Raw genomic sequence first — 24,518 nt, 5'->3', positions numbered from 1 at the left:
TTGTCTTTTTTGGAGGTTTTCTCACCAGTTTTTGCCTTGAGTTAGTCATAGCTGCACCCTCTTCCCTTTCCCCTAGTCCAAGGTAGGGACTGGTCCTAGTTCACCACCCCATAGTCCCGGCACATTCTGGGGTGAAGACAGAAAGGAATGTGTTATTAATGACCTACTCCAGGAGAATTTTCCTTGGGAATGTGTGTGTGTGTGTGTTAGAATATATTGACACGAATAGTCAATGTTTTGACATCTCACGGTTCAAACCCAGACTAGGGTTACGTGAATACGAACTTGAGAATGTTGGAGGCTCCTGTGACCAGGATGTTAACAAGAGTAGAGAAGCTTAGAGGAACACCTTGTTTGAATCAGCTGCTGCAGCTGAGCACACATAGTGTTTTATTCATTTAAAGCCATTTTCAAGAACTTTACACAGAGAAATGCCCCACCTACTTTTTTTTCTCTAATCACCACAAATATCTTTTATCCGTGGTCCCTAACAAAGTGGAAGTGTCCCTGAGGGTGCAAATTGCATCATCTATATACCCGTCAGGGTCTGGCAGCATTTACCATGCAGCAAATGCTCAAACATGGTTGATAGATTTTAGTGATATCTTCCTAGGTTAACGCTCTCTCTGTGTAGGGTAGTAACCTCTCTGAACAAGAATCTAGAGGTAGGGTAAACAGTCCCTGAGATCTGGCATTGTAAGTAATTGTGTTATTTTCGAGCATGATCTTTCTCAGAATGTCTCTAGCACTTAGTATCTGCATTTTATAATCTGACAGCGAATTGTATGTTAGTGAGTTTTTGAAGACTGAATGTTTAAGTTTTTTGTCCCCAAGGGGTAAAACATGATTTCTGATTCTTTTGTGTCTTTCTCAACACCTCTTTCATGCTGGTCAGAGAGCAGATGCTTGATAAACCTGTTGATTCGGCTCTTACGTAGACACTGGATAGGCAATTCTGTGGTTTCAAGCATTACAGTATTTGAATAAGAAGATCTGGGTATGAAATAAGACTCTCAAAATTACTTGTGGTGACTATTGACAAGTTACATTGATTTATTTGCTTACTGTGTGAACATTGTAAAACAGAGATAGGAATTTTTTTCCTTGATCATGGAAGATCAATGACAATTATTTGATAAAATGTTTTGTGAACTGGAAAACACTGAAAAATGCAAGCACTGATCATCCTTTGCGACTTGGGCATTCATTACGGCATTTGTTTCCATCATCCTTTCTTCTCTTGCCTAAAGGGGAAAAGTATGTAGACAGTGCAGCCAAGAGCCTAGAGGAGGAGCTAGGAAAAGTTAAGACGGAAGGAGACAGATCCAGGCATAAGCGGTGCTGTTTGTACAGACAGGGCTGAGGACTGGCCCCTTAGAGCTCCTCCAGTGAGACACAAAGGCAACAGTGTCAGCCCCAAAGAAAGACAGATGGGATAGGTTCTTTACCGTGCCTCATTATTATTATTTTTTACTTTCCTGAAAACAGTGGTACAAAAGAGATCACACACACACACACACAAATGTAGATGTGGAAGAAATCAAAGATAGCTTAAGGATGGCATGGAGCAGTCACTTACATTTTTCATCTGATACAGAGTCTGCCTATTGGAGAGAGAAAAATGAAAAAACAAACTTCTGCTGCTGCTACTGCTGCTGTGACTACTCTGCTACACCTTGTCCAAGAGTCAGGCCAGTGACAAATCACACTCCACAGCCCTTATTCGGACCTCTCTCTTTTCACTGTAAGAAGGCTGCCTAAGCGAGAAGCACGGTGCGACAGTCTGCTGCAGGGGCCTGTGTTCATACTCTGAATGAGGATGGGGAGAAGGGAGCTGTCTGTGGTCGCTCCACGCCAAGACCAGAGGAAGACTTGAGGCCACGTGCAGAGCGCCTTCAGAAACGCGGGTGAGTAAGTCTCTGGGAAGCTGTGAACAGTAACGCTGAAAGAGAAAAGAAAACAGCAAAAGAAAAAAGCAGCTTAAGGGACACTGTCGTTCTCTATTGGCGAGTCTTCCTGGTCTTGGGGGGGCTCTGGAAAGTTCATTTCTGCTTCTTCTTCCTCTTCTTCTTGGACTGGAATAATCTCAATGTCTTCTTCATTCTTTGGTAGGGAAGATATTTCAATCTGCTCAGCCACTTCAATCTGCTCAACCACTTCTTCTTTTATTTCGATCGCCTGCTCCTTTTTTTCTTCAGCTGACAGGAGAACAACGTTCTGGAACACAAAATTGAGCAAACTTTTCTCGACTTTGATCACTGGCACATTTCTCAACAGTCTGCACAAATATTGGTATCTCCTGGTTTTTATGCTGTTTTCTAAATGCTTCTGCATACCAGGATTGGTATCCCAGGTGTTCAGATCCTCACCAAACCACTAGTCAAGGCTTATCCTCAAGGCCAGCAAATACTTGCCACCTTACCTGGAATGAACTCACAGTGTTCGGGAAAGAACACTGCGATAACAGAGGAATTTATATTTCAGTTTTGATTGGGCTTTATTGGAGATAACCTCAGGAAAGTATTAACTTGCTGTCTCTAGTCCTGTTTTCCTCACTTGCAAAATGAAGGCATTAACACTGATTTCTAAATTCTGTTGCAAAGCTGACATCCTATGGTTCTGAAGCCGTCGACAGTTGATCTATCACTGGGATATTCATATCTCTCAACCGTAGGGCCTCTTTGAACCTGCTGTTTTGGAAGAGAGATTAGGTAGAAAGAAGAGGGGAGAAGGGAGTACTGCAAAATTGGGTTTGGAAGAACTAGTGGCTGTAATCAGCCTTCAGCCATCTAGGTATGGAAACCTGAAATCAGGAGGCACGACTGAAGTCCAGCAGAGTCCAAGGTTAGTAAGAGGATGCACGGAGCACAGGACCCTTGTACTTCTTTTAACTGCCATGCCCCCGCCCCCTCCCCGCCCTGGGAATCCTAGTAGACGTTCAGTGCACAGCTGTTGAGCAAATGAAGTAAGTAGTATTCAGGGTGTGTCACAGTGAAGCAGGATGCTTTGTGGGTACAGGCAGGGAGAGAGCAGGTTGGCCCCTCCAGGTCTGCGCCATGGGGTGGAGACACACAAGTAGTAATGCACCTCCTCCTCCCTGTGGACACAGGCTGCAGTCAGCCCCGGTCAGCCATTTCTCAAATGCGCTGAACATTACTGGTATTTTCTGCTTCCCAGAAATATGCAAGAATCATTTTTCATGATGCTCCAGACTCATCAGATTACGCTCTCCATAGATGATTTTTGCAGGTGAGACTCTCCTAAGGGAGGTTGTGAATGGCACAGCTTCTACTTACAGCTTTGGGTCTGGAGCATAGTTTTTTCCACTCATTCTCAACAGTGCCAGCTGTCACAAGTTTCTGGAGGAAGGCAAAGATCATCATCACTGCGAAATTGCTCTGAAGAACAGAAAAATGAGGGTAAAAATGTACTAATGAAGATACGAGAATATGGTTAATGCACAGCACATGACCGTTGACTAAAAGTAAATGATTAAAAGGCCAGTTCTGGAGGGAAATGTGACTGACTGTGAGAAATGCTGGCATCTGCATAACCCTAACCCTTAGTGCAGCTCCTGGCACATAACAGAGAGTGTGTGTTGTTGACCGAAAGTAAGGCAGTAATAATTAGTTGAAGAATCAATTCCGTGCAGGTAAGAACAGTTTAATGTGAGTTCCACATGAAACTGTATCCAGCTTTAGGTAGTATAGTATTACACCAAGGAAATTTCTCCACACCTGGGAGATGTATTTTTTTTCCTTCAAGTGAAGTGAAGTTTTAGTCATTAAAGTCATGTCCAGCTCTTTTATGACCTCATGGACAGTAACCCGCCAGGCTCCTCTGTCCATGGGATTTTCCAGGCAAGAGTATTGGAGTGGGTTGCCATTTCCTTCTCCAGGGGATCTTCCAGACCCAGGGATCAAACCCACATCTCCTGCATCGGCAGGTGGATTCTTTACTATTGAGCCACGTGGGAAGCCCTTGAGGCAAATGGCATTTATTACAACTTAGGTTCTTCAATGTTCATCTTAATAATAAAGATTAGTTCCATTAATAGTACTAATAAGTGTTAAAGCAAAGGCTTAAATAGCACTTTCTGTGTACCAGACACTGTTCGAAGTGCTTTTCACGTGTTAACTCATCCCTCAGAACAGTTGTATAAATACTGTCACCATCTCCCATTTTACAGAGGAAGAAAATGAGACAGAGTGCGATGTGGCCAGAATTCTGCTCAAAAGCACGTAGGCACTAAGCAACAGGCACAGACAGCCTGGACCCAGAGTTGATGATCTTAAGAGAAATGCCGTGTTTCCTTCCGGAAAGTAAATCCCACTTCATACTCACCAGGAACACAAACCGTATCCTGGCACAATATTCCACGGACTGAGAGTTATTCTCATCAGGGTTAGCTCGCTCACAGTTGTTGATGTTAATATACGGCACCTGAGTCTTAATAAGGTTCAGATTCTCCATTTTAAAAAAGTGGGAAATTGTCATATTAAATATGTCCATGATCAAAAAAATTATTCCAGAAATAGCAGCAAAGAGGCTCAAAGAGCTCATTATTAGTCTTCCTGTAAGCTGAAATAAGAGACACAGATACTTATTAATTGAGTCTCATTTCCAATTGGACAATATGAGCTAGGACAGAGTTCCAGATCTTATTTTCCTGACTCATAAAGGTACTACATCTAAATCCTGCTAAGTCCTGTCTCTCTTGGCTGTTTTAGCGTCTTTGTCACTGTAAAATAAACACCTTCCTGTCTGCACCTTGTCTCGCTCTCGGTCCTCCTCACCTCATTTATGCCACCCATCCAATCAGTTCATCGAGAAAATGTTCTAAAGCGATCCTCGTACTTCCTTTAGCTGCCAGGGCCCACCCCTTCCCCCCTCCCCCCCGCCCCCTGGAATCCTAGTAGACGTTCAGTGCACAGCTGTTGAGCAAATGAAGTAAGTAGTATTCAGGGTGTGTCACAGTGAAGCAGGATGCCTTGTGGGTACAGGCAGGGAGAGAGCAGGTTGGCCCCTCCAGGTCTGCGCCATCGGGTGGAGACACACAAGTAGTAATGCACCTCCTCCTCCCTGTGGACACAGGCTGCAGTCAGCCCCGGTCAGCCAGCCACCTCCCAAAACAAACACACTTAGGGCTGGCGTCCTGGGTAGGGCTCGCCACCTTGCAGGGATGACGAAGGGTCAAAACCAGGACGATTCACGCAACAAGCACCACAATGACGTGTGGTTACTGATGATTATCTTACAACACGGACATTTCATCCCTGGTTGTGTGACCTACAGATCAAGTCAGTACGACGGGCTGTACTTTAAATACAACTTCATCTTCATAAACAGTTGTTTTCCCCACAAAGTGAGTTTGTCAGACCACCTCTAGAGGGGAGCCATCTCAATCTCTCATGGACTTCGGAAGTGACTTAAATTAGGAAGACCTTAGTAAATGTAGAAAAGTTGAAGAAGGAAGCCTGCTGGTAAACTCTTGACCTGTAGAGAGTCAGGGGGTCTACCTGGGTGTGAATGTGTCCTGAGGAGTTCCATGAGCAAGACCCCTCTAGCTCCTTATAGCCCCTGAAGCACCTTCATATACTTTATCCTGCATATACGTTACTCTGTTTTATCCTCAGGACAGTTTCATATGGTAGCAAGGACTGTTATCTCCATCTCTTAGGTGAAAATTTAGAGGTACGTAGGGGGAAGCTGGCTTGCCCAAGGCTACAGCTCAAGGTTAACTAAGACTTGAGTCAACCACGGTCTTGATTAGACCATTTTCCTCAATGCTGATCTGAGAGAACAGACACGACTTTCAAAGAGATCTCAGTCTCTTGCAGCATCTCTCATTCCTGAGACCATAAGCCTGCTCTTCATCGATCTGCCTCTGTTTCCACGGACATCCCGTTTTCACGTTTGTTATGAACCAGTCACAGTAGCATCATAGAGGATCTTTCACTTCTGGGGGTTGAGGGGTAACTGCTACTGTGACTCCAAGGGTCTTCCAGGGTCCTTGTTTCCAGCTGAGAAAGCAGACACTGCTCTGATGTGCGGGAAAGGAGGGCATGTGTTACTTGCCATGCTCTGTGTGGAGTTCTTCTCCGCTGCTGCCAGCAGTGATCCAGAAATGATGAACTGTAAAAAAGAGAGGTGGTGGGTGGGGAGAGATGGGAGAAGCAGCAGGGAGAGGGGCAGAGAGGAAGATCACCTTTTAATGTGGAGAAGCGATTGTGAAAAAGCTGTCCACCCTTTCAATCACTTTCCCTGCCCTTTTTAATGGACTCATTCATTTTTCAGCACATATTTCTCCACTATTCAGGCTCAACCACATTAAATCCATGCCTTTCATTCAACCAGCTGGGGATCTGTGACTAGGCACTTAGTAAAACCAGAGGCAGAACTCACATTTCCATGTCAATTGGTACTCACACTGTGAATTTAAAAGTTTTATTTTTAGCTTTCCATTTTTTAAAACAATTTGGGGACTTGTTCTTTGGAGTCCACCGTGTTTTCAATGACTGATGGCAATGATGAGTGAACTGACGCAGAAGAGGCACTTGGCCTCACGTAGCAGGCGCATCATTAAAATGTGGGCTGCTACGGGAAGTGATCACTGTTTCTCGTGTTCCCGTTCTACTCTTCAAGCTGTAAAATGGAGGAAACTCTGGCTCTAGTCGATCTCTCCTTGCCCTGAAAATTTCAGTCCTGAACCTGTCTTCAGAGCTCATCTGTGAAAGTGTAATGGGGATAAAGACATCACTGCCTCACACCTCATGCACACAGGGTTGCAGACTTGGAAAGCTGCACGTGGAGCAGCCATGAGGATTACTGCTCTGCTGAAAGGCGAGGGGGGTTTACTTGGCATGAGACTGTTTCACCACACGAGACAGGAACTAAAGAGAATCGTCCGGAAGAAGGGCCAGGTGGGAGGAGCTGCAATGCCCCCGCCCACTCTTGCTTTCTGAAACACCAACCCGTACAGTCTAGGACCCACCCAGCTCCACCCCAGCCGTTGAGTTTGGAGAGGTCGTCCTTGGAGCGGTCTTCCCCCGCTGTGGACATCCACGTCGGGCCCCGTTCTCTGAATTCCCAAGAAGTGTGACCAGTGACTCAACCATGAGACTCAAGCTCAACTCAGCCTCTTTTTCCTCTAAATCACTTCAACCAGACAACCTGTTCCCCACTCCTATGCTTTCCTCAACACATAGGTGATCTGGTATATTCCTGTGGAGCTGCTTTGAACTTTTTTGTCTGCATCACTCCCCATTAAGGTTACTAGGTTTTACTCACCATGATGCCTCCCCAGAGAGGGTACCACAAGGTTACACAGATGGGCATGTAGACGTCCATGTGGATCAGCATGAGGCTGCCCAGGGCAATGTGGAACAGCCCGTTCATGATCTGGACAGCCTGCGGGGAGGAGAGGGGCGCTGACGGCGGAACTTCCGCAGGAGGGCGGAAGGACGGTGTGAGATGTCCAGAGCAAGCGTTCAAGGGCCCAAGACCTTTGTCATCTTCAGATTCATTTTCCCCACCACCCCGGCATTTCCATGGCAGGTATACTGGGATACTGGTGATGAATTGGGATGGAGGCCCCTAACTGTGCAAGTCTCAGGATCGGGGCAGGGGAGCATAAACCGCAGTAATCTCTGCATCCCTGGTTTGACCACCCCCCCGCCCCACAGCCCATGTCAGACATAAAGAACACCTCATGTTGGATCAAATACCTTCTAGTCAGGTTGAATCCTGTACCTGGCCTGTAGCAGCTGCTTCTAGAGGCCAGAGAGTCCCTAGGATGTGGAATGCAGGGTGACTGACTTACCCCCAGAGCCTTCGCTTCCCTCATGAAGAAGCTCTGTGTGGGGCCCACCACCACAGGCACCCTCCTGGGAACCACTTTCTGAGCAGCATGCATGGCAATGGGACCTTTCAGAGGCTCTGCTGGGAAGGCTCCAACCATTGAATTCCTGGGTGTCGTCATTTCACCCTCAGACTCCTGAAGATAAGTAATAAAATGAGAGGAAACAGGACTGTTAGCTAACTTCTACCTTGTCGTGAATCTGAATAGTTTCCTCTGTGTTCTCTGCAAGGCGTCACTGAAGACAGTCAGAGCCTCTTCCTACTGGCTTTGGATCTGAGGCAAAGCCTCCTTCCACGTTCTGAGACAGGGTCTGGGGGAGCATCTCAGACAAGGTATGACAAGTGGAGTATTTCCTGCCTGATCAGTAATTGAGGATGTCAGAGTCATCAGTGATTCTGGCCCTGCAGTGTGAATTTCTGAGCCCTAAGGGCACCCATTAAAAGACGCTTGCTCCTGGGAAGAAAAGCTATGACCAACCTAGACAGCATATTAAAAAGCAGAGACATTACTTTGCCAACAAAAGTCCGTCTAGTCAAGGCTATGGTTTTTCCTGTGGTCATGTATGGATGTGAGAGTTGGGCCATAAAGAAAGCTGAGCACCGAAGAACCGATGCTTTTGAACTGTGGTGTCAGAGAAGACTCTTATGAGTCCCTTGGACAGCAAGGAGATTCAACCAGTCCATCCTAAAGAAAATGAGTCCTGAATATTCATTGGAAGGACTGATGCTGAAGCTGAAACTCCAATACTTGGGCCACCTGATGTGAAGAACTGACTCATTGGAAAGACCCTGATGCTGGGAAAGATTGAAGGCGGGAGGAGAAGGGGACGACAGAGGATGAGATGCTTGGATGGCATCACTGACTCGACGGACATGAGTTTGAGCAAGCTCCAGGATATGGTAAAGGACAGGGAGGCCTGGTGTGCTGCAGTCCGTGGGATCAGACACGACTGAGCACCTGAACAACAATATGAAAGGAATGATTTCCATGAGGCCAGACTCTTACATCTTCCCATACATAGAAAAGCACTGAATTCCCTAACTTGGAAGGTCTGATTTCCTTTAATTAACAGTAACATCTTGATGTTCAGGCTACCTGCCTTTTGCTTCCAAACTTCTGAATGACCTGGCGCCTTCCCTCGGCTCTTCAGGGCAGTTCTCTCAGGATTCCTTGAGATGCTGCTTCCTGGGCTTAAGTCCTAAAAACTTCTGCCAAATAAAAGAACATCCTCAACCTTTAGGTTGAGCCTGTTTTTAGATGTACAGGTGTCTGGCTCAGGGCCCCCTGCCAGCACTCTCGACACCCACACGAGGGTCACGGTTTTTCTTTGTGGAGAAGGTCACACTCGTTAACTTGTGTGTTCTGTGCGTCCGTCACCCGTGGCTGCTTCTCTTGTGCTTTAATACAAGAAAATGTACTTTTCACGGGCTTCTCCTTGTCCTCTGCTTATCTGCTTTTGTCCGTGGTGATGGGCCAGAGTCACCGTGGTGGAAGATGGTGAAGACTGTGCCTGCAGTCAGGAGGGCCCAGTACAGTCTGCCCTGCTCCCACTAACTCTGCAATCTTGAGTACGTCACCTCAGGGAGGTTCTCGAAGGTGCTGTGTAAGACGGTGGCCTCCTGAATCATACATCAGACTGCCTAGGTTCAGATCATGATTTCCCTGTTTGCTGTGAAACTTTGGGCAAGTTCTTCAAACTCTGGGCCTCAAGTTCTTCAGCCATAAAACGGGGGCAGTGATAATTCCTGTCTCGTACAGTTGCTTTAAGACTTCAGTGGCCCTATGGCCTGTGTGCCTCAGCCGGGGGCAGCTCAGACCTCAGCATCGCGAAGAAGCCTTCCCCGAGCCCTCAGTCCACAGCGCGGCCTCCCGATGACTCTCCCGCAGCTGCTCCCTTTCTTTGCTTCGTGGTCACTCACTGTGAGTAGCTGCTGTGTTTGCCTGCTTCTTTATCGTTTGTCTTTCCCTACTAGAGCATACATCCCTTGCGTTTCTTCTTTACTAGTCACAGCACGCCTGGGACTTCCCCAGAGGTCCAGTGGCTAAGACTCCACTCTCCCACTGCAGGGGGCCCGGGTCCCATCCGGGATGAGCCATCTGCCGCAACCAAGAGTTTGCAAGATGCCACCAGAGACCCCGCATGCCGCGGTGAAGAGGGAGGGGCCTCGTGCCGCCCCGAGACCCGGGGACAGTCGGCCAAGTAAGCGAGTACGTTTAAAAGTAATGAAAGTGAGCCTGGGTTGAGAAGTGTCCTCGTGAGGGTAACTGAAGAAGTGGATGCAGGTGAAGCACCCATGTCTGAAGCCTTCGCTTCTTTTGTTCTTGCTCCTGTCCTTACCATGATTTCCTTTAGGAGCATTTGTTTCTATTTTTTTTCCCATCTGAAAAATGAGACCGATACACCTTTCACAGACAGGTTGTGATAAATAAGTATGTTAACGTAAGTGAAAATGCCCCGTACATAGGAGAAAGTAAATGTGGTCTGATCTCTGGGTTCTGAACAGAAATGTCCCTTTCCGGTTCTGACACTTTAAGACTGTTCTACCTTCTTCATCGTGTGACCCCCTTCGTAATTCATTTCTTTGGGTCAGTTACTGGCATGAATTCCGCGGAGCCTTTCCTGGGCCCTGGAAGTCTTCCTTTAGGGACACAGAGTTCGTGTTGTCCTCATTGACTGAGTCACGTGAGTGGCCTTGGAGGCCGAGGCTGTGCATCCCGTGTGCTTATCTCTGGGCGCCTGCCGGGGTGCTGAGGACAGGTGTTGGGAGCCTCCCAGGCCCCGTCCTGTGCCCACTTCCCAGTAACACAAACATTCTGGGTCTGGCACCTCACCTGAGCCTCACGGGGGAGACGGGAGGAAGCATTGCCTCGCTTGTGCAAAAACGGCAGCAAGGACACAGAGGCGTGAGTAACTTGTTCAAAGTCACAGCCACCAGGGATTGAAAATGAGGGCTTGGCAGAAATAGAGGCATCATTACAGAGAACAAACATACGAATCACCAAGCTGGGGAAGGGCGCAGGGATGAGCTGGGAGGTTGGGGCTGACGTTTGCACACGCCCAGGTGTGAAGGAGCTGACTAATGCCACTGCTGTGGCACAGGGAGCCCTGCTCAGTGTTCCCTGATGTAAACGGGAAGGAGATCCGAAAACGAGGGGGATGTGTGTTTATGTAATAGCTGGCTGACTTGGATGGACGGCGCAAACTAACAACAACACTTTAAAGCAACTACACGCCAATAAAAATTTTAGAAAATGAGGGCTAAGACCTACCCAACACAGTATTTATGATACCAGGCTGCTTTGTCTCCCGTGGGGAACAGGAATTTAGCCTTTCCTTTGTGAAGCTTTTCCTTCTAATTCATATAAATGTATGATTTGGGAGATTATAAATCAGTTGAAAGCAGAATAGCTGTCTGAGCCGTGGTAGAAGGAACGAGGAGAGGCTGTGGGTTTGTCACACCTGATGTTTGCCCCATCTCTAGACTGCCAGATGCCAGGTGGTCTCAGGGACCTGCTTTGCACCACAAACCTCCCCACAAGACCGCCAACAAAAGGCAATATATTAACATAGACCACTAAAGGAGTTTACAAAGTCATTTCTGGTGAGCAGGCGGAGTTTTCAGCGCCAGTCTGAACCTCAGAAACCATTCTGTTTGTTTGACAAATGAGGAAACTGTGGCGCGGGGATGGGACATGCCTTGTTGGAGACCTTGCCCTTGGGATTTCCCTGGTGGTCCAGCGGTTAAGACTTTGTGCCTCCAATTCAGGGGGTGCAGGTTCGATCCCTTGGGGAACTAAGATCCCCCAGGCTGTGTGCAGTGCAGCCAAAAAAAATGTTGACATACTCCCATAATTACCATGAGTAATAAATGATGGACACGTTTTTTAAAAAAAGACCTTGCACGTAGTGACAGAGCCAAACCCAGGGCCCTGAGGCTGGTGCCTTTCTCTGCACTGCAGGCTGGACCACATGGAGCTGTTCACGGAGCGCCCGCTCCGTGCCAGGGATATTGGGTACCTGGCTCCAGCTCTCCCACACCTTTCCTACTAACTGGGCGTTTTGTCTTTCTGCGGGCATGGAAATGGGAGTTCTGAGAACTTAGTTAATTCTCCCACGGTTAAGCATGGAAGGGGCTTCCCTGGTGGCCCAGTGGTAAAGAACCTGCCTTCCAATACAGGAAGTGTGAGTTGGATCCCTGGGTCGGGACGATCCCCTGGAGTAGGAAATGGCAACCCACTCCAGGGTTCTTGCCTGGGGAACCGCGTGGACAGAGGAGCCTGGCAGGCCCACGGGGCCACAAAGAGTCAGACATGACTTAGCAACTAAACAAGAATAACAAGTATGGAGTGAGCCGGGGTCTCCTTGCTTCTCTCCAGAGCCAAGGTCATCAGTTATCTGGACAGAAGGCGATGACTGGACTACTGTTGTTTTAATGTCTCCTTATTTCTCAGTTGCTTAAGGTTATATTATTGGTGACATAAACCTTTTATGTGAACAAGCCCTGCCAGGGCTGTGTCAGCAATGACTGATGGCACTAATGACTTTGGAGGGGAATATTTTGTTTCTCTTAGAATGATGTCTCACTCTGACAAGTGTATTTCTACAAAACCTTCAACACATATATTACTGTAAATGGTAATTTATAAACACAGACATACTTGTTTCTCTATGCTACTTCATTTTTTCATGGAAATAACTATATATATACCAGAGAAGCCCATATAAATATATATATATATATATATATATTTATAGCAGGTTATTGTAGACTGACTACTGAAAAGATTTTATTCATTTTATTCTCTGGGGATATATGAAACTGGGCCACGCAGTCATCAGAATACTGTAGATTCCTGCAGCCTTACCCTGTGCACTTTTTTAATTGTTCACTGTGACTTTTTGTCCCCGCCGGTGTCTTTTCCAGCACACGGTTAGGCTCAGAGACCAGTGGGTACACTTGGTAGCGATGACTGATCACATTGGTCAAATGTGGTCATAAGAGGGTTTTATTCTCACTGAACTATACTAAAAGCAGGACTGCGTTGATCAGACCCTGCCCTGTGTTATTAGAGCAACTTCTGCAAATCGTTTGGGGTTTGTGAACAGCGCCCACACGGTTCCCCTGTCCACCTATACTGAAGACCATCCCACAGCCTTTATGGGTTTTGGTTTGAATAATGACTTTTAGGTCCAATAAGCCCATCCTTTACTCAGAAGCTCAAAGCTGCACAGCTCTTGTTACCTCAGCTTCCTCCTTTGCCACTCAAAATAGTTTTCATTTTCCCCTCGTGGCCTCCGGAGTGCCTGTCTCTGAGGAAGCGTGGCCTCACTTCCTCCCTGCTGCCGGTGCCCCTCCGCCCGTCTCCTTTCACTGCGGTCTAATTCTTCAGAGATCTGCCCTCGCGTCTCCGGCTCTCGTTCTGTTCATGGAGGATAAGGCGGAAAGAGCTCTGCTGTTTGTAGGCCCCAGCTCTGTTGCTTGCTGCCTTGGTGATCTGATCTCTCCAGTCAGCGTTTTGTTTTGAGAACATGGGATAATTTCAACGTAAGGCGCTCAGAGGATAACTGTCACTGGAACCTGCGGTTTTGTTTTTTAATTTTTAAGTTTTTTTTAATTGGAGGATAACTGTTTTACAGTGTTGTGCTGGTTTCTGCCACACAGCAGCATGAACCAGCCGTATACAGATGTACATGCCCTCCCTCTGAGCCTCCCTTCCCTGTGCTATGCAGCGGCGTCGCACTAGCTGTCTGCTCTGCTACACACGCTCGTGTGTATACGCCAGTGCTACCGCCTCTATTCGTCCCGCCCTCTCCTTCCCCCGCGGTGTCCACAACATTCAGAACAGAACGAAGAACCTTCGTTAGGATTAGCAGGTACTGCAGTGTCCCCCAGCCCCAAAGCCCCTTCCTCTACCCCGGGCCTGCCCCGGCCACTTCCCAGCCCCACCCCAGTCCTGTGCCCCCAGCGGCTCAAGCGCTTCCTGTCTCCCTCCACCGCCTCACCACCCACTTACTCCTCGACACTCCGCAGCTAGTTCCTGCCGGAGCCACTCGGCTGAAACCGCTCTTTTCAAGGACTGTGCTGCAGGGATTTCCCTAGAGGCCCAGTGGTTTAAGACCCTGCGCTTCCACCGCAGGGAGCACGGGTTCCATCCCTGGTCTGGGAACCGAGATCCTGCGTGTCACTGTGGTCCTGCATGCCACGAGCTGGGGGCGAGACAGCTCCAAGAGATAAAAAGTGTGCTGTTGAGCCAGGCACCAGCCCTCAGACAGCTTCATGTCCGTATCCCTGCCTCCCTGGCTTGGAAAGCTGGAGCCATATTCCTCTCCAGCTCTTTCGTCTCTACGTGGAGCCAGTGGCCAAGTCCTGCCTTTTCTACCTCTGCAAGGGATCCTGGTTTGCAGGTGGACCTTTTTCTTTTTTCTTTTTACTGCCAGCGTCACCCCATGAGTGAGATTCTCGTTTCCTTTCCTGGTCTAGCACAAAAATCTTACTTTTCTGACTTTCATCTCTCTTTCCTAATCCATCCTCTGTGTGGCCACTAGAGCAGGCTCTCTAAATCCCTGCTGAAGTTATACTTTTTCCTGCACTCGAACTCATCTCTGATCCATCATTGCCTGCTGGAGAAACCCTCCACCTGGCTGCTCACAGACTCTACATGACTTTTTTTTTTTTTTTTTACAGTTTCAGACTTTGCTTTATTCTAAGAGTTTAGGCTTAAGAAGCATTGCCCATCTCTTGGTTTTCAGAAACACTGGTGGTCTCAACATGGTTTCTTAAACTCACATCCGTACACTGCCCACAAAGCCACTGGTTTGGACACATCTCCTGCCTCCCAGGCAGCACTACTGGTAAAGAACCCGCCTGCCAATGCAGGAGACACAAGAGACATGGGTTCAATCCATGGGTCAGGGAGATCCCCTGGAGGAGGGCATGGCAACTCACTCTAGTGTTCTTGCCTGGAGAATCCCATGGACAGAGGAGCCTGGCGGGCTACAGCCCAGGGGGCTGCAAAAGAGTCAGACAGACTGAGCACACACACATGGAAGGCTCTTCCTGGGCAGAAATTCTTCAAACCCCCAGCTCTTTGCATTCCTTCAGTTCAGTTCAGTTCAGTCGCTCAGTCATGTCTGACTCTGTGCAACCCCATAGACCACAGCCCACCAGGCTCCCCCGTCCCTGGGATTCTCCAGGCAAGAACACTGGAGTGGGTTGCCATTTCCTTCTCCAATGCATGAAAGTGAAAAGTGAAAGTGAAGTCACTCAGTCGTGTCCAACTCTTAGCGACCCCATGGACTGCGGCCCACCAGGCTCCTCCATCCAGGGGATTTTCCAGGCAAGAGTGCAAGAGTGGAGTGCCATTGCCTTCTCCCTTTTCTACACACTATGAGCTAATAAATAAGAAACTGAATCGTTTTCCTGGGCAGCTTTACACACACTCAGGTGTCAGACCAAAAGGCAACCATTTCCCCTCACCTGTTGATCAGTGAGCTGAGACCGTTTTATGGGAGTGTTGCTGGTTTCAGGAAAGAACCATGACAGGGTTAGGTCATCTCTATCAGCCTTCACTAGATCCTTCTCGCACCGCCACCCACCCCACCAGCAGCGGCTGGGATGGATTTGAGGCAGGGTTTTGTGTTCAGTTTGCTGTCCACCAAGCCCCTCCAGAAACTTCTAGCCCGAGAGGCTTACCAACACCTACGGCTATTCACATTTAGTGCGATATCTCTGAAGACAAAAGCATTTAAAGCGAGAGGCGTGTTGTTTTCATAATAGCCGTGCCTGATTATTTTCTCACTTGGTACAGGGCCATTCTAGGAGCGTCGGGACTTTAGCTCGTTTATTCTTCATAGTGCAGGGGTATTACTGCTGCCCCCGTTTTACAGATAAGGAAACCGAGGAATATTGAGGTTCAGTAACTTGGTGGTGGTGGAGCTCAGGTTGGAGCCCAGCAGGTAGTAAGCATGCTTTAATCTACATATTGCAGTCTGCTGCTTTTGTAGAATGACCCAGAGTTGACTGGCCCAGGCCATTCTTGAGAGAGAGAGCAGTTACGATGGTAGGTGGACCGCGCGTCTTGGTTTTGCCCCTCCTCAGATGAAGACACTGCCAGAAAACCCGACCAGGGAAGCCCTAGAATCAAAGCTGAGACTGTTGTCTCGTGAACCGTCCTGTGTCTTATCCATCACTGCCTCACAGTCACTTAAACAGAGCAAATGGATTCCTTACCTGAGTCTCCGGGGTCTCAAGGCTCAAGGGCTGATGTGTGGGTACTGGCCGCCGAGTTCACCTCACCAGCTCGTTTCCCCAGGACACGGGGGCCAGAGTGAGTGGGGCCAGGCCTGGGAGCGCCGAGGGATACCAGGTGACAGGAAGTCAGGGGCTTCTGCTGCCTTGGGCTCTGTGCTGATGGCTTGGGTTTAATACACAGTTATGAGAGCCGGAGGATATACAAAGAAGTTCCGCCATACCAAGAGGTTTCACTTCTTGAAAAAGACCCCAGGGACTGCCAGGCGTACTTCACGCTGCCTTAATTAGGACTGTGTACCCCCGCCCTGCAAGCAGGTGTGGATGGTCCCCAAGGGCAAGAAGGGCTCTAGAAATTCTCCCAAGGAGGGCTGTTAGGACTCTCCCTTTTTCCATTTGCTGTGGGAGGAGGCATCCGCGCAGAGCGATGCGGGGTCACCTAGCCCTTCCAGTGGAAGGGGTGTGTGCCCTCTGCACCCTCATTGGCCCATACGTAGAGTTCTAGTGGGACCATGAGCGTCTCATGTTGAATTTAGTAGAGATGGCCTAAAAATATTGTTCGGTGCTATAGAACGAGCCCCCGGAAGCCTTAGGTGAGAGCTCCACATTTGGGGTGTCACTGAAATAGCACCTTTACCTCCATGCTCGCCGTTTCCCTCCGCCTGTCTAGTCCCTGTGTCCTCTCTGCAGCAGGGGCTGGAGCCGTGTGACTCCGGAGCCCAGAGCCGGATCAGAGGGGGTGGAGGAGGATGATGGCCGGGAGAGTGAGATGGAAGATGGATCAGACCAAATCAGAATCAGTATGGAGCAGGAAGCAAAGAGAGCTCTGTCCAAATATGCTGTGCCCCTTGCCCTACAGTATACAACCTTTTTGTTCATAGTTTGGATTTTCCCTGACTTTTACATTTTCATATCTATTAGTTTATCTCATCAGAGACCCAGGGCTACAGTTGGGCAGTCGTTTGCCGAGTCTAAAGGGCCGAAACACGGCAGCTCTGCGGCTGAACCTGACGTCAGTTCACACCCTCTCTCTTGCTCTCTCTCTCTTCTCTATTTCTCCCTCTTTTCTTTAAGGTGATCTGGAGTCAGATGATTAACACCAAGTAAAAGTCGTTCTGGAGAGGCTGATTTGGGGGCAACGTAGAAAAAGTGCCATCTCCCCACCGCTGGGGCAGCTCAGGGGGACAGGCTGGCGTTTGAACAGGGAACTTGCTGCGGTGGAGCACGCACAGGTAGAAGCCACGCGGCCGCCTCTCACTGACGTCGCAGAGTGGAGAGGTGGACACGTGAGACCCCCGTCCGTTTAAGGTTCCGGCTGCGGGTCTGCGCGTATCTGCTGAGGCGCTTCGACAGCCGGCAACGTCCCAGGGTCTAAGTCATGGAGGACTGTGAGGCCTGAGGCCTTCCAGGCCTTCCCTGGTGGCTCTGCGATGAAAGAATCCGCCTGCAGTGCGGGATATGCAGGAGACAGGATTTGCTCTCTGGGTCAGCGAGATCCATCCCCCGGAGAAGCAAAGGGCAACCCACTCCAATACGCTTGCCTGGGAAATCCCATGGACAGAGGAGCCTGGTGGGCTACAGTCCACGGGGTTGCAAAGAGTCAGACACGACTAAGTGACTAACACTTTGGCTTTTTTTTGCTCTTGCATCAGCAGGTGGATTCTTTACCACTGAGCTACCAGGAAAGCCCCTTCCTTCTGCTTTGAGGGACTACTTTATATTAAAAAAAAAAACATTAGTTGCATATCTGCTTATATGCCAAACACTGTCCATGTAACACCTATGGTATTGATTCCGTTTTATTAACTGTGGGAACCAAAGTCCAGAGGAAATGGGGGAAACGGACTCTAAGGCACAGAGTAAGTGATAGTGATGTTTGGGAAGCAAGATAACTGCAGTCATACGTTTCAAAGAAAGCCCGCCATTTTCTGAGCGATTTTTACATTCCAAGCAGTCATAGAATGCACTCACATTTCATTTAAGGCTCGCAGTAAACATGTTAGGTAGGTAGTATCATTACATTTTAGTGTAGGAATTTAAAGCTCACAAAGGTTAAATAATGTGTTCAAGTCACTTTGCTTTAAAGGTCAAAACCAACGCCTGACTTAAAAGCCTTGGTATTAGATGACAGGCCCCTCCTCCTCCAATATATCTTAAACCCTACCCATCAGAACCCTACCCATTGGCTACCATCTACTTTTCCTCGGAACCCCACTCCCCCGCCCTCTGCCCTCAATTATGCCTTTTCCTTCCAGCTTAGAGCAGAAATGAAAACCTGCTTGTTTGTTCTTGAGGCATGCTGTTTTCCCCATGCCTAAAGAAGCAGAGGATAACAGGATTTAATGTTAGGGATTTTGATTCAAATCCTGAACTAAATCATGCTCCCTTTTGTGGTCTGAGAGTTAGCCACTCGGAGCCTCAGTCTGCGATGTGGGCTAGTTACACCTCTTTGAGGGTGTCAGTGACAAGCGAGTGATGACAGAGGTGAGACCCCAACTCTTTCCAGGCAGCTGCCATCAAAGGGCGGCCTGGGAATCTCTGGGAGTTTCTTGAGACCCTGGTAGGAGGCCTGTGACCTCAGAACAATTTTCATCATAATACTAAGGCCTTATTTCCCCTCTTCATGGATGTACAGCAGCATTCTCCACAGGCTGCAGGACGTGAGGCGCTGCAACAGGTCGAATGCAGGAGCAGCGAGAGAATCTAACTGTCTCCGTCAAGAGCGAAACAGTGGTTTCCAAGTTTTGCTCTGCATTGCAATTACTTGGGAACCTTCAAAAAATACTGATGTCCGACTCTTACCACATTCTGATTTAATTGGTACGAGGTGGTATGTGGTGCATTGGGGTTTCTGAAAGTTCCCCTTGAATGTGCAGTCAAATTAAATGGGGATTTGTTTTTCAATGGATATAAAGTTACACAAGATGAGTAAGTTTTAGAGATCTGCTGTCCAGCAGAGTATTTATAGTTAATAATATGGTATTGTGCACTTGAAAATAGGCTAAAAGGGTAGACCTAATAGTAAGCATCGTCACTAAAATCTAAAACTAAAACCAAAACCCGCAAAGGACAGAAGGGCCACTTTGGAAGTGACGGGTAGGCTGAGCGGCTTGGTGATGGTACCGGGCATATGTGCACATAAATGTGTGCAGTTTTTTGGTGAATAAACTGTAACTCAATAAAGCTAAAAATAAAAGAATCTCACGTAACCCTAAAAAAAAGATTTACAAAACTATATCAATGTTACTGTCCACACTAATTCTTATTTTTTAAAATAGAGTTATTTTAGTAAAAATATTACCTGTATTAATGTGTAATGATCAGTTAAATATTTTTTCAGAGTGTCAAGGGGTTCTGAGACCAAGGATCTAAAAGATGTCAGTGTGTTGGCCTAGAGAGTAAGACTTTGGGCTCTGGAGCTGGATTATCTGTTGAGACATGACTTTGCCATTGCAAACTTTGTGCCCTTGGGTACTTGACTTACCCTCTGTATGCTTCAGCTTCACTGGGGCCACAAAATGAGTATAATAATAAGGCCTGCCTTTTAGATTTGTGTGTGTGTGAGGTTGAATAAGCAATGCCCCTGAAGCAGGTGGCGTGCTGCCTGAACGCTGCAGTGCCTGCTGCCGTCACCTGCCAGTGGTTATAAGTGGCTGACGTCGGTCAGTGTGCCCTGTGGGCCTAGCCGTCCTTGCAGCCAGCCCATCTTCCCACACGAGTGGAGCAGGAGCCCCGAGGCTCAGTCTCTCGAAGTCATCGGGAAGCACCGCGGGCCCAGCTCACCCTGGCTCTGGCTCATTTCTCAACCAGCCCCGCACTGCCATCCTTTAGTTCAGTGAACGGACCGCTAACACAGGAGGTGACACCACGCGACTGTGTGATGTGGGGAGAGGAGGAGATGGTCTTGCAAAGAGGCAGGGTGTGTTTTGTCAGCCAAAAGTTCCCAGACCCCCTCCCCTGCCCCCACTACCCTCCCCCACCGCCCACCAAGCAACTCTCTGAGTCACTCCCCTTTGCTTCCAGGAATTACCGGCCTTAAGAGTCTGTGTTCCTGCTGGCTTTTCCTCACAAGCATAATTCGCCTCTCAGTCACATTGTATATCAAGCCTTTATTCTCACAGTTCTGCTCCATCCCATTCCTCACAGTCACCACACTCAGTGGGTCCCCTCATAACGGAGAAAGACAGGGAAATGAGAAATTCAGTGATGCTGAAGGCCATCAACATAATCAAAATTCCCTATAACAGAAGAAAAACATATGAAGGGTTACAGTATTGGCACAGTAATGCTCATGTAATAGAGATTTCCGACGCTGATGGGGCAGCAGTGGTAGGGCGGGAAATGAGACCTCCATGTCTCGAGTGTGTCTAACGCTTAGGAAGTGAGCTGCTGGAGGGCTGTGAGGAAGTGTGGGCGTTTTCACACAGCAGGCACAGCAGACCCCGTACAGAACAGCGTCACTGTTCTCCTGGAGGAAGTTATGCAAGAGGTAGTTATGCATCTGCTTTCTAAATTATATGCTAAATGATGTGACTCCACTTCATAAACATGCAATACAGAGAGATATTTTAAAAGCGGCCTGTTGAAAGAGAAAGAAGGTTAAGAAACAAAAAAGGAGCAAAAATAGAAAAGGAAAGAAAAGGGGGGGAAAAAACCTACAGGCTAAGAAAAAGAGGAACATGCAGAAAAAGACACTTTTAATGTAACGCTAATAGTAACTTCTTGTGTTCTTTTTGTTACCACTGAGGACCTTTAAAATATTTTGTATTCTGGCCACTAAGAGTGCCTGTGGGGACACACGCCTGTGAGTAGCTGGTCACAACCTGTGTTTCGATGGTGAAGGTCTGTAAAGATTAGCGCGGTTGACACTCTGTGCTACAAGTGTCTGTGTCTGCATGCTTTGACTAGAGGTTGAAAAATTGTTCTCAGGTCACACATAGCAAGCCACTCCGGTATTCTCGCCTGGAAAATCCCATGGACAGTGGAGCCTGGCAGGTTACAATCCGTGGGGTTGCCAAGCGTCTGACGTGACTAAGCACAGTGTCTCTTGGCGTAGTCATGATTCTGTTATTCTTTAGTGACTGGAAATAGTTTATTTCTTCTTTCTCCTGTTCTTTTCTGCTTTTTGTTTGTTTTTTGTCTTTTTCTTGTGTTTACCATTCTGAAAAATGCTGCAATAAACACCCTTGCCCACATATCCTTATGTGCAGGGGACTCAGTGCTGTGGGGACTGCCTTCTGGGTTAAGGTGTATGCATCTTTCATATAAGTGAATGTCTCCTTGCTTTCCAGAGTCTTAGGAACATTTCATATTTCTGCTGCTTAAGTACACAAAAGCATCCGTTTCACCATTTCCTTGCCAGCCATAACTTTTATAACTCTGATTTTTGCCAGTCGAGTGTGTATAAATGCTGCTGCTGCTGCTAAGTCGCTTCAGTCGTGTCCGACCCCATAGACGGCCTCCTACCAGGCTCCTCCGTCCCTGGGATTCTCCCATTGCTAATTTGCTTGGCATTTCCCGCCAGTGGACGTGAGTGTCCCTCTGAGTGTCGTTGGCTGCTACATTCGCGTGTTTGGTCCTTACTCATAAACTTTTGTCTATTTTTTCCCTTGTGTTCTTGACTTTCTGGTCACTTCTATTTTCTCTCTGTGTATAAAAACCTTAAAACTTCGCTGTTACCTGCTTTAAAAACATTCTTCCATTTCTTTTACCGTTGCAGGGTTTTAACATAAATGTGTTTTCTTTGCCCTTCTGCGATTTCTAGATCAGAACCATACACTTCATCATGCAGTAAGTTCTCTAGTGTCCTTTGCTAGTCAATTCCCCTACCCCCTCCAGAGGAAACCACTCTTCTGATTTCTAGCACAGCTGGGTAAATTCACCTGCTAATTTTGTATCTGAGTGTGTTCAGCAGATGGATTGCATCTCAGCCGTGTTGCTGCGGGCATCAGTGTCCCGTTGTGCGAATAGTCACTGTTGGTTGGGCCTCTCTGTTGCCGACAGACATTTGAATTGTTTCAAGTTTTTAATTGCTATGAATAGATTTCCCAAGAACATTGTTGGGTATATTGCTGATATATAAATAGGTCTATGGTTAATTTTGTTAAAAACTGCCAAGTGGTTTTCCAAGGTGGTTGAATTCGAGTTTCTTCATATTCTGGCCAGCACTCAATTTTGCCAGTTCTTTTAATTCAAGCCATTCTGGTGTATGTGCAGTGGTATCTTACTTGTGATTCTAATTTGCATTTTTTGGTAATTAACAGTGTTGAACAGATACATGCTCCCTCCTTATTGGTATGCCTTTCTTTGTGAGCTGCTTGTGCAGGCCTTACTTTTATGTTTCGGTCTTTTTATTGCTGATTTTCAGGAATGCTTATGTATTCTGGATGTGGGTCCTCTATCAGTTACATGTATTGAGGAGATTATCTCCCATTCTGTGCCTGGCATTTTCACTTACTTTTTAAAAAAATTGAGATATGTGACATATAACACTGTATAACTTGAAGGTGTACAGCATGTTGGTGTAACACATTATATATTACGGTGGAATTACCACCATAATGTTCATCAGTCAACACTTGTATCACGTCATGTAATCATCCTTTCTTCTTTATGATGAGAACATTTACAACCTAATCTCCTAGTGACACTGCAGTACGTGATCCAGTGGTGTTAACAGTAACACTGTGCCACGCGTTAGGTCTTCAAAACGTATTCATCTTGTAAATGGAAGTTTAAACCCTTTGACTAACGTCTCCTCAAACCACCCACTGCCCAGCCCCTGGTAACCACCATTCTATTCTGTTCCTATAAATTTGGATTTTTTAGATTCCATGTATAAGTGATATCATACAACATTTATCTTTCAATATCTGACTTATGTCCCTTAGCATAGTTTCTTCAAGGTCTACCCATTTTGTTGAGAATGGTAAGGTTTCTTTTCTATAACTGAATACTGTTCCTGTGTATGTGTGTGTGTATGTGTATCTCATATTTTCTTTATCATTCATCCATCAGTGGACAGTTGTTCCCATGTCTTGGCAATTGTAAATCTTACTGCAGTGAACATGGGGGGTACACATATTTCGAGTTAGCGTTGCAGTTTGCTTTGGATTAAATACCAGAGTGGATTTGCTAGATCATATTATAGTTCCATTTTTAAACTTTTTAGCAGCCTCCATACTGTTTTCCATAGTGATGGCACTAATTTACTTTTCTACTGAGAGTTTACAAGGGTTCCCTTTTCTTTACATTCTAGCCAACATTTGTTATTTCTTGCCTTTTGGATAATAACCATCTCACAGGTGTGAGATGATATTTCATTGTGGTTTTGATTTGCATTTTCCTAATGATTCATGATGTTGAGCATCTTTTCTTATATCTATTGGCCTTTTGTATCCTTCATAAAAATTTCTATTCAGACCCTCTGCCCATTTTTTAATTTGCTTTATTTTGCTGTTGATTTGTATGGTTTTTAAACTTTATTTTGGATATTAGACTCATATCAGATATATTATTTGCAAATATTTTCTCCTGTTCTATAGGTTGACTTTTTATCTTCTTGATGGTTTCTTTTGCCATACAGAAGTTTCTAGGTTGATATTAGTAGTTCCACTTGTTTATTTTTGTTTTTTTTCACCTTTGCTTTCAAATTCAAAAAATCATTGCCAAGACCAATGTCAAGGAGCTTACTTCCTGTGTCTTCCTCTAGGAGTTTCAGGTCTCACATTCATGTCTTTAATCCATTTGAGTTTATTTTTGTGTATGGTGTAAAAGATAGTGGCCCAGTTTTATACTTTTGCATGTGACTACCTGGTTTTTCCCAACACCATTTATTGGAGAGATTGTCCTTTCCTCATTTTATATTCTTGGCTCCTTTGTCATAAACTGACTGACCATGTGTGTGTGGGTTTATTTCTGGGCTCTCTATTGATCTGGGGTTTATTTCCGGGCTCTCTATTCTGTCCCATTGATGCGTCTTTCTGTTTTTAGGCCAATACTGTACTTTTTTGATGACTGTAGCTTTGTAATATGCTTTGAAATCAGGAAGTGCGATATCTTCTGCTTTTTATTTCTCAAGATTACTTTAGCTATTTGTGGTGTATCGTGGTTCCATACAAATTTTAGTGTTTTTTTTTTTTTCCTTCTATATTTGTGAAAAATGCCATGGAGTTTTGGTAGGGATTGATTGGCTGTTGATTGATTTGGGTAGTATGGACATTTTAACAATATTAATTCCTTTAATCCATGAGCAGAGGGTATCTTTCCATTTCTTTGTGTCTTCTTTATTTTCTTTATTCAATATCATATTTTTCAGTATGCCAATCTTTCACTTCCTTGGTTAAATTTATTCCTGTATATTTTATCTTTTTTGATGTAATTTCAAATGGGATTGTTTCATTAATTTT

General features: G+C 46.5%; 2 protein-coding genes and 1 long non-coding RNA gene across 4 annotated transcripts in view; 1 reads left to right on the top strand and 2 right to left on the bottom strand.

The window, feature by feature from the left end:
• The window catches only part of LOC147358901 (uncharacterized), a 35,911-nt gene extending 33,624 nt beyond the window's left edge, over positions 1 to 2,287 (top strand). Inside the window, exon 2 of the long non-coding RNA XR_015142454.1 lies at positions 1,598 to 2,287. This is a non-coding gene — a long non-coding RNA (uncharacterized LOC147358901). The remainder of the gene's footprint in view (positions 1 to 1,597) is intronic.
• Positions 1,030 to 17,311, bottom strand: MS4A1 (membrane spanning 4-domains A1). Of its 2 annotated transcripts, XM_086341905.1 has the most exons (7): positions 16,093 to 17,311; positions 7,823 to 7,996; positions 7,291 to 7,410; positions 6,079 to 6,135; positions 4,345 to 4,581; positions 3,297 to 3,398; positions 1,030 to 2,217 (listed from the first exon to the last, which is right to left on the bottom strand). In XM_086341905.1, the coding sequence occupies exons 2-7, from the start codon at positions 7,979 to 7,981 to the stop codon at positions 1,981 to 1,983; spliced, it is 912 nt and encodes a 303-aa protein (XP_086198031.1). In that variant the 5' UTR covers positions 7,982 to 7,996; positions 16,093 to 17,311; the 3' UTR covers positions 1,030 to 1,980. The 2 variants fall into 2 exon arrangements, with proteins under 2 accessions (XP_086198031.1, XP_086198032.1); XM_086341906.1 differs by lacking the exons at positions 7,291 to 7,410; positions 7,823 to 7,996 and having other exon boundaries at positions 16,093 to 16,203.
• Positions 17,312 to 20,204: 2,893 nt separating this feature from the next.
• LOC147358899 (membrane-spanning 4-domains subfamily A member 5-like) overlaps positions 20,205 to 24,518 on the bottom strand; it is a 29,158-nt gene continuing 24,844 nt past the window's right edge. Inside the window, exon 5 of the mRNA XM_086341904.1 lies at positions 20,205 to 20,348. Coding sequence (XP_086198030.1) covers positions 20,226 to 20,348 — 123 coding nt within the window. The 3' untranslated portion in view covers positions 20,205 to 20,225. The remainder of the gene's footprint in view (positions 20,349 to 24,518) is intronic.

Source organism: Bos grunniens, chromosome 15 (genome assembly GCF_055505025.1).
Source record: "Bos grunniens cultivar Pamir isolate PY7600 chromosome 15, Bosgru_T2T1.0, whole genome shotgun sequence".
NCBI lineage: Eukaryota > Metazoa > Chordata > Mammalia > Artiodactyla > Bovidae > Bos > Bos grunniens.
This window is presented reverse-complemented; position numbering and strand designations above follow the sequence as displayed.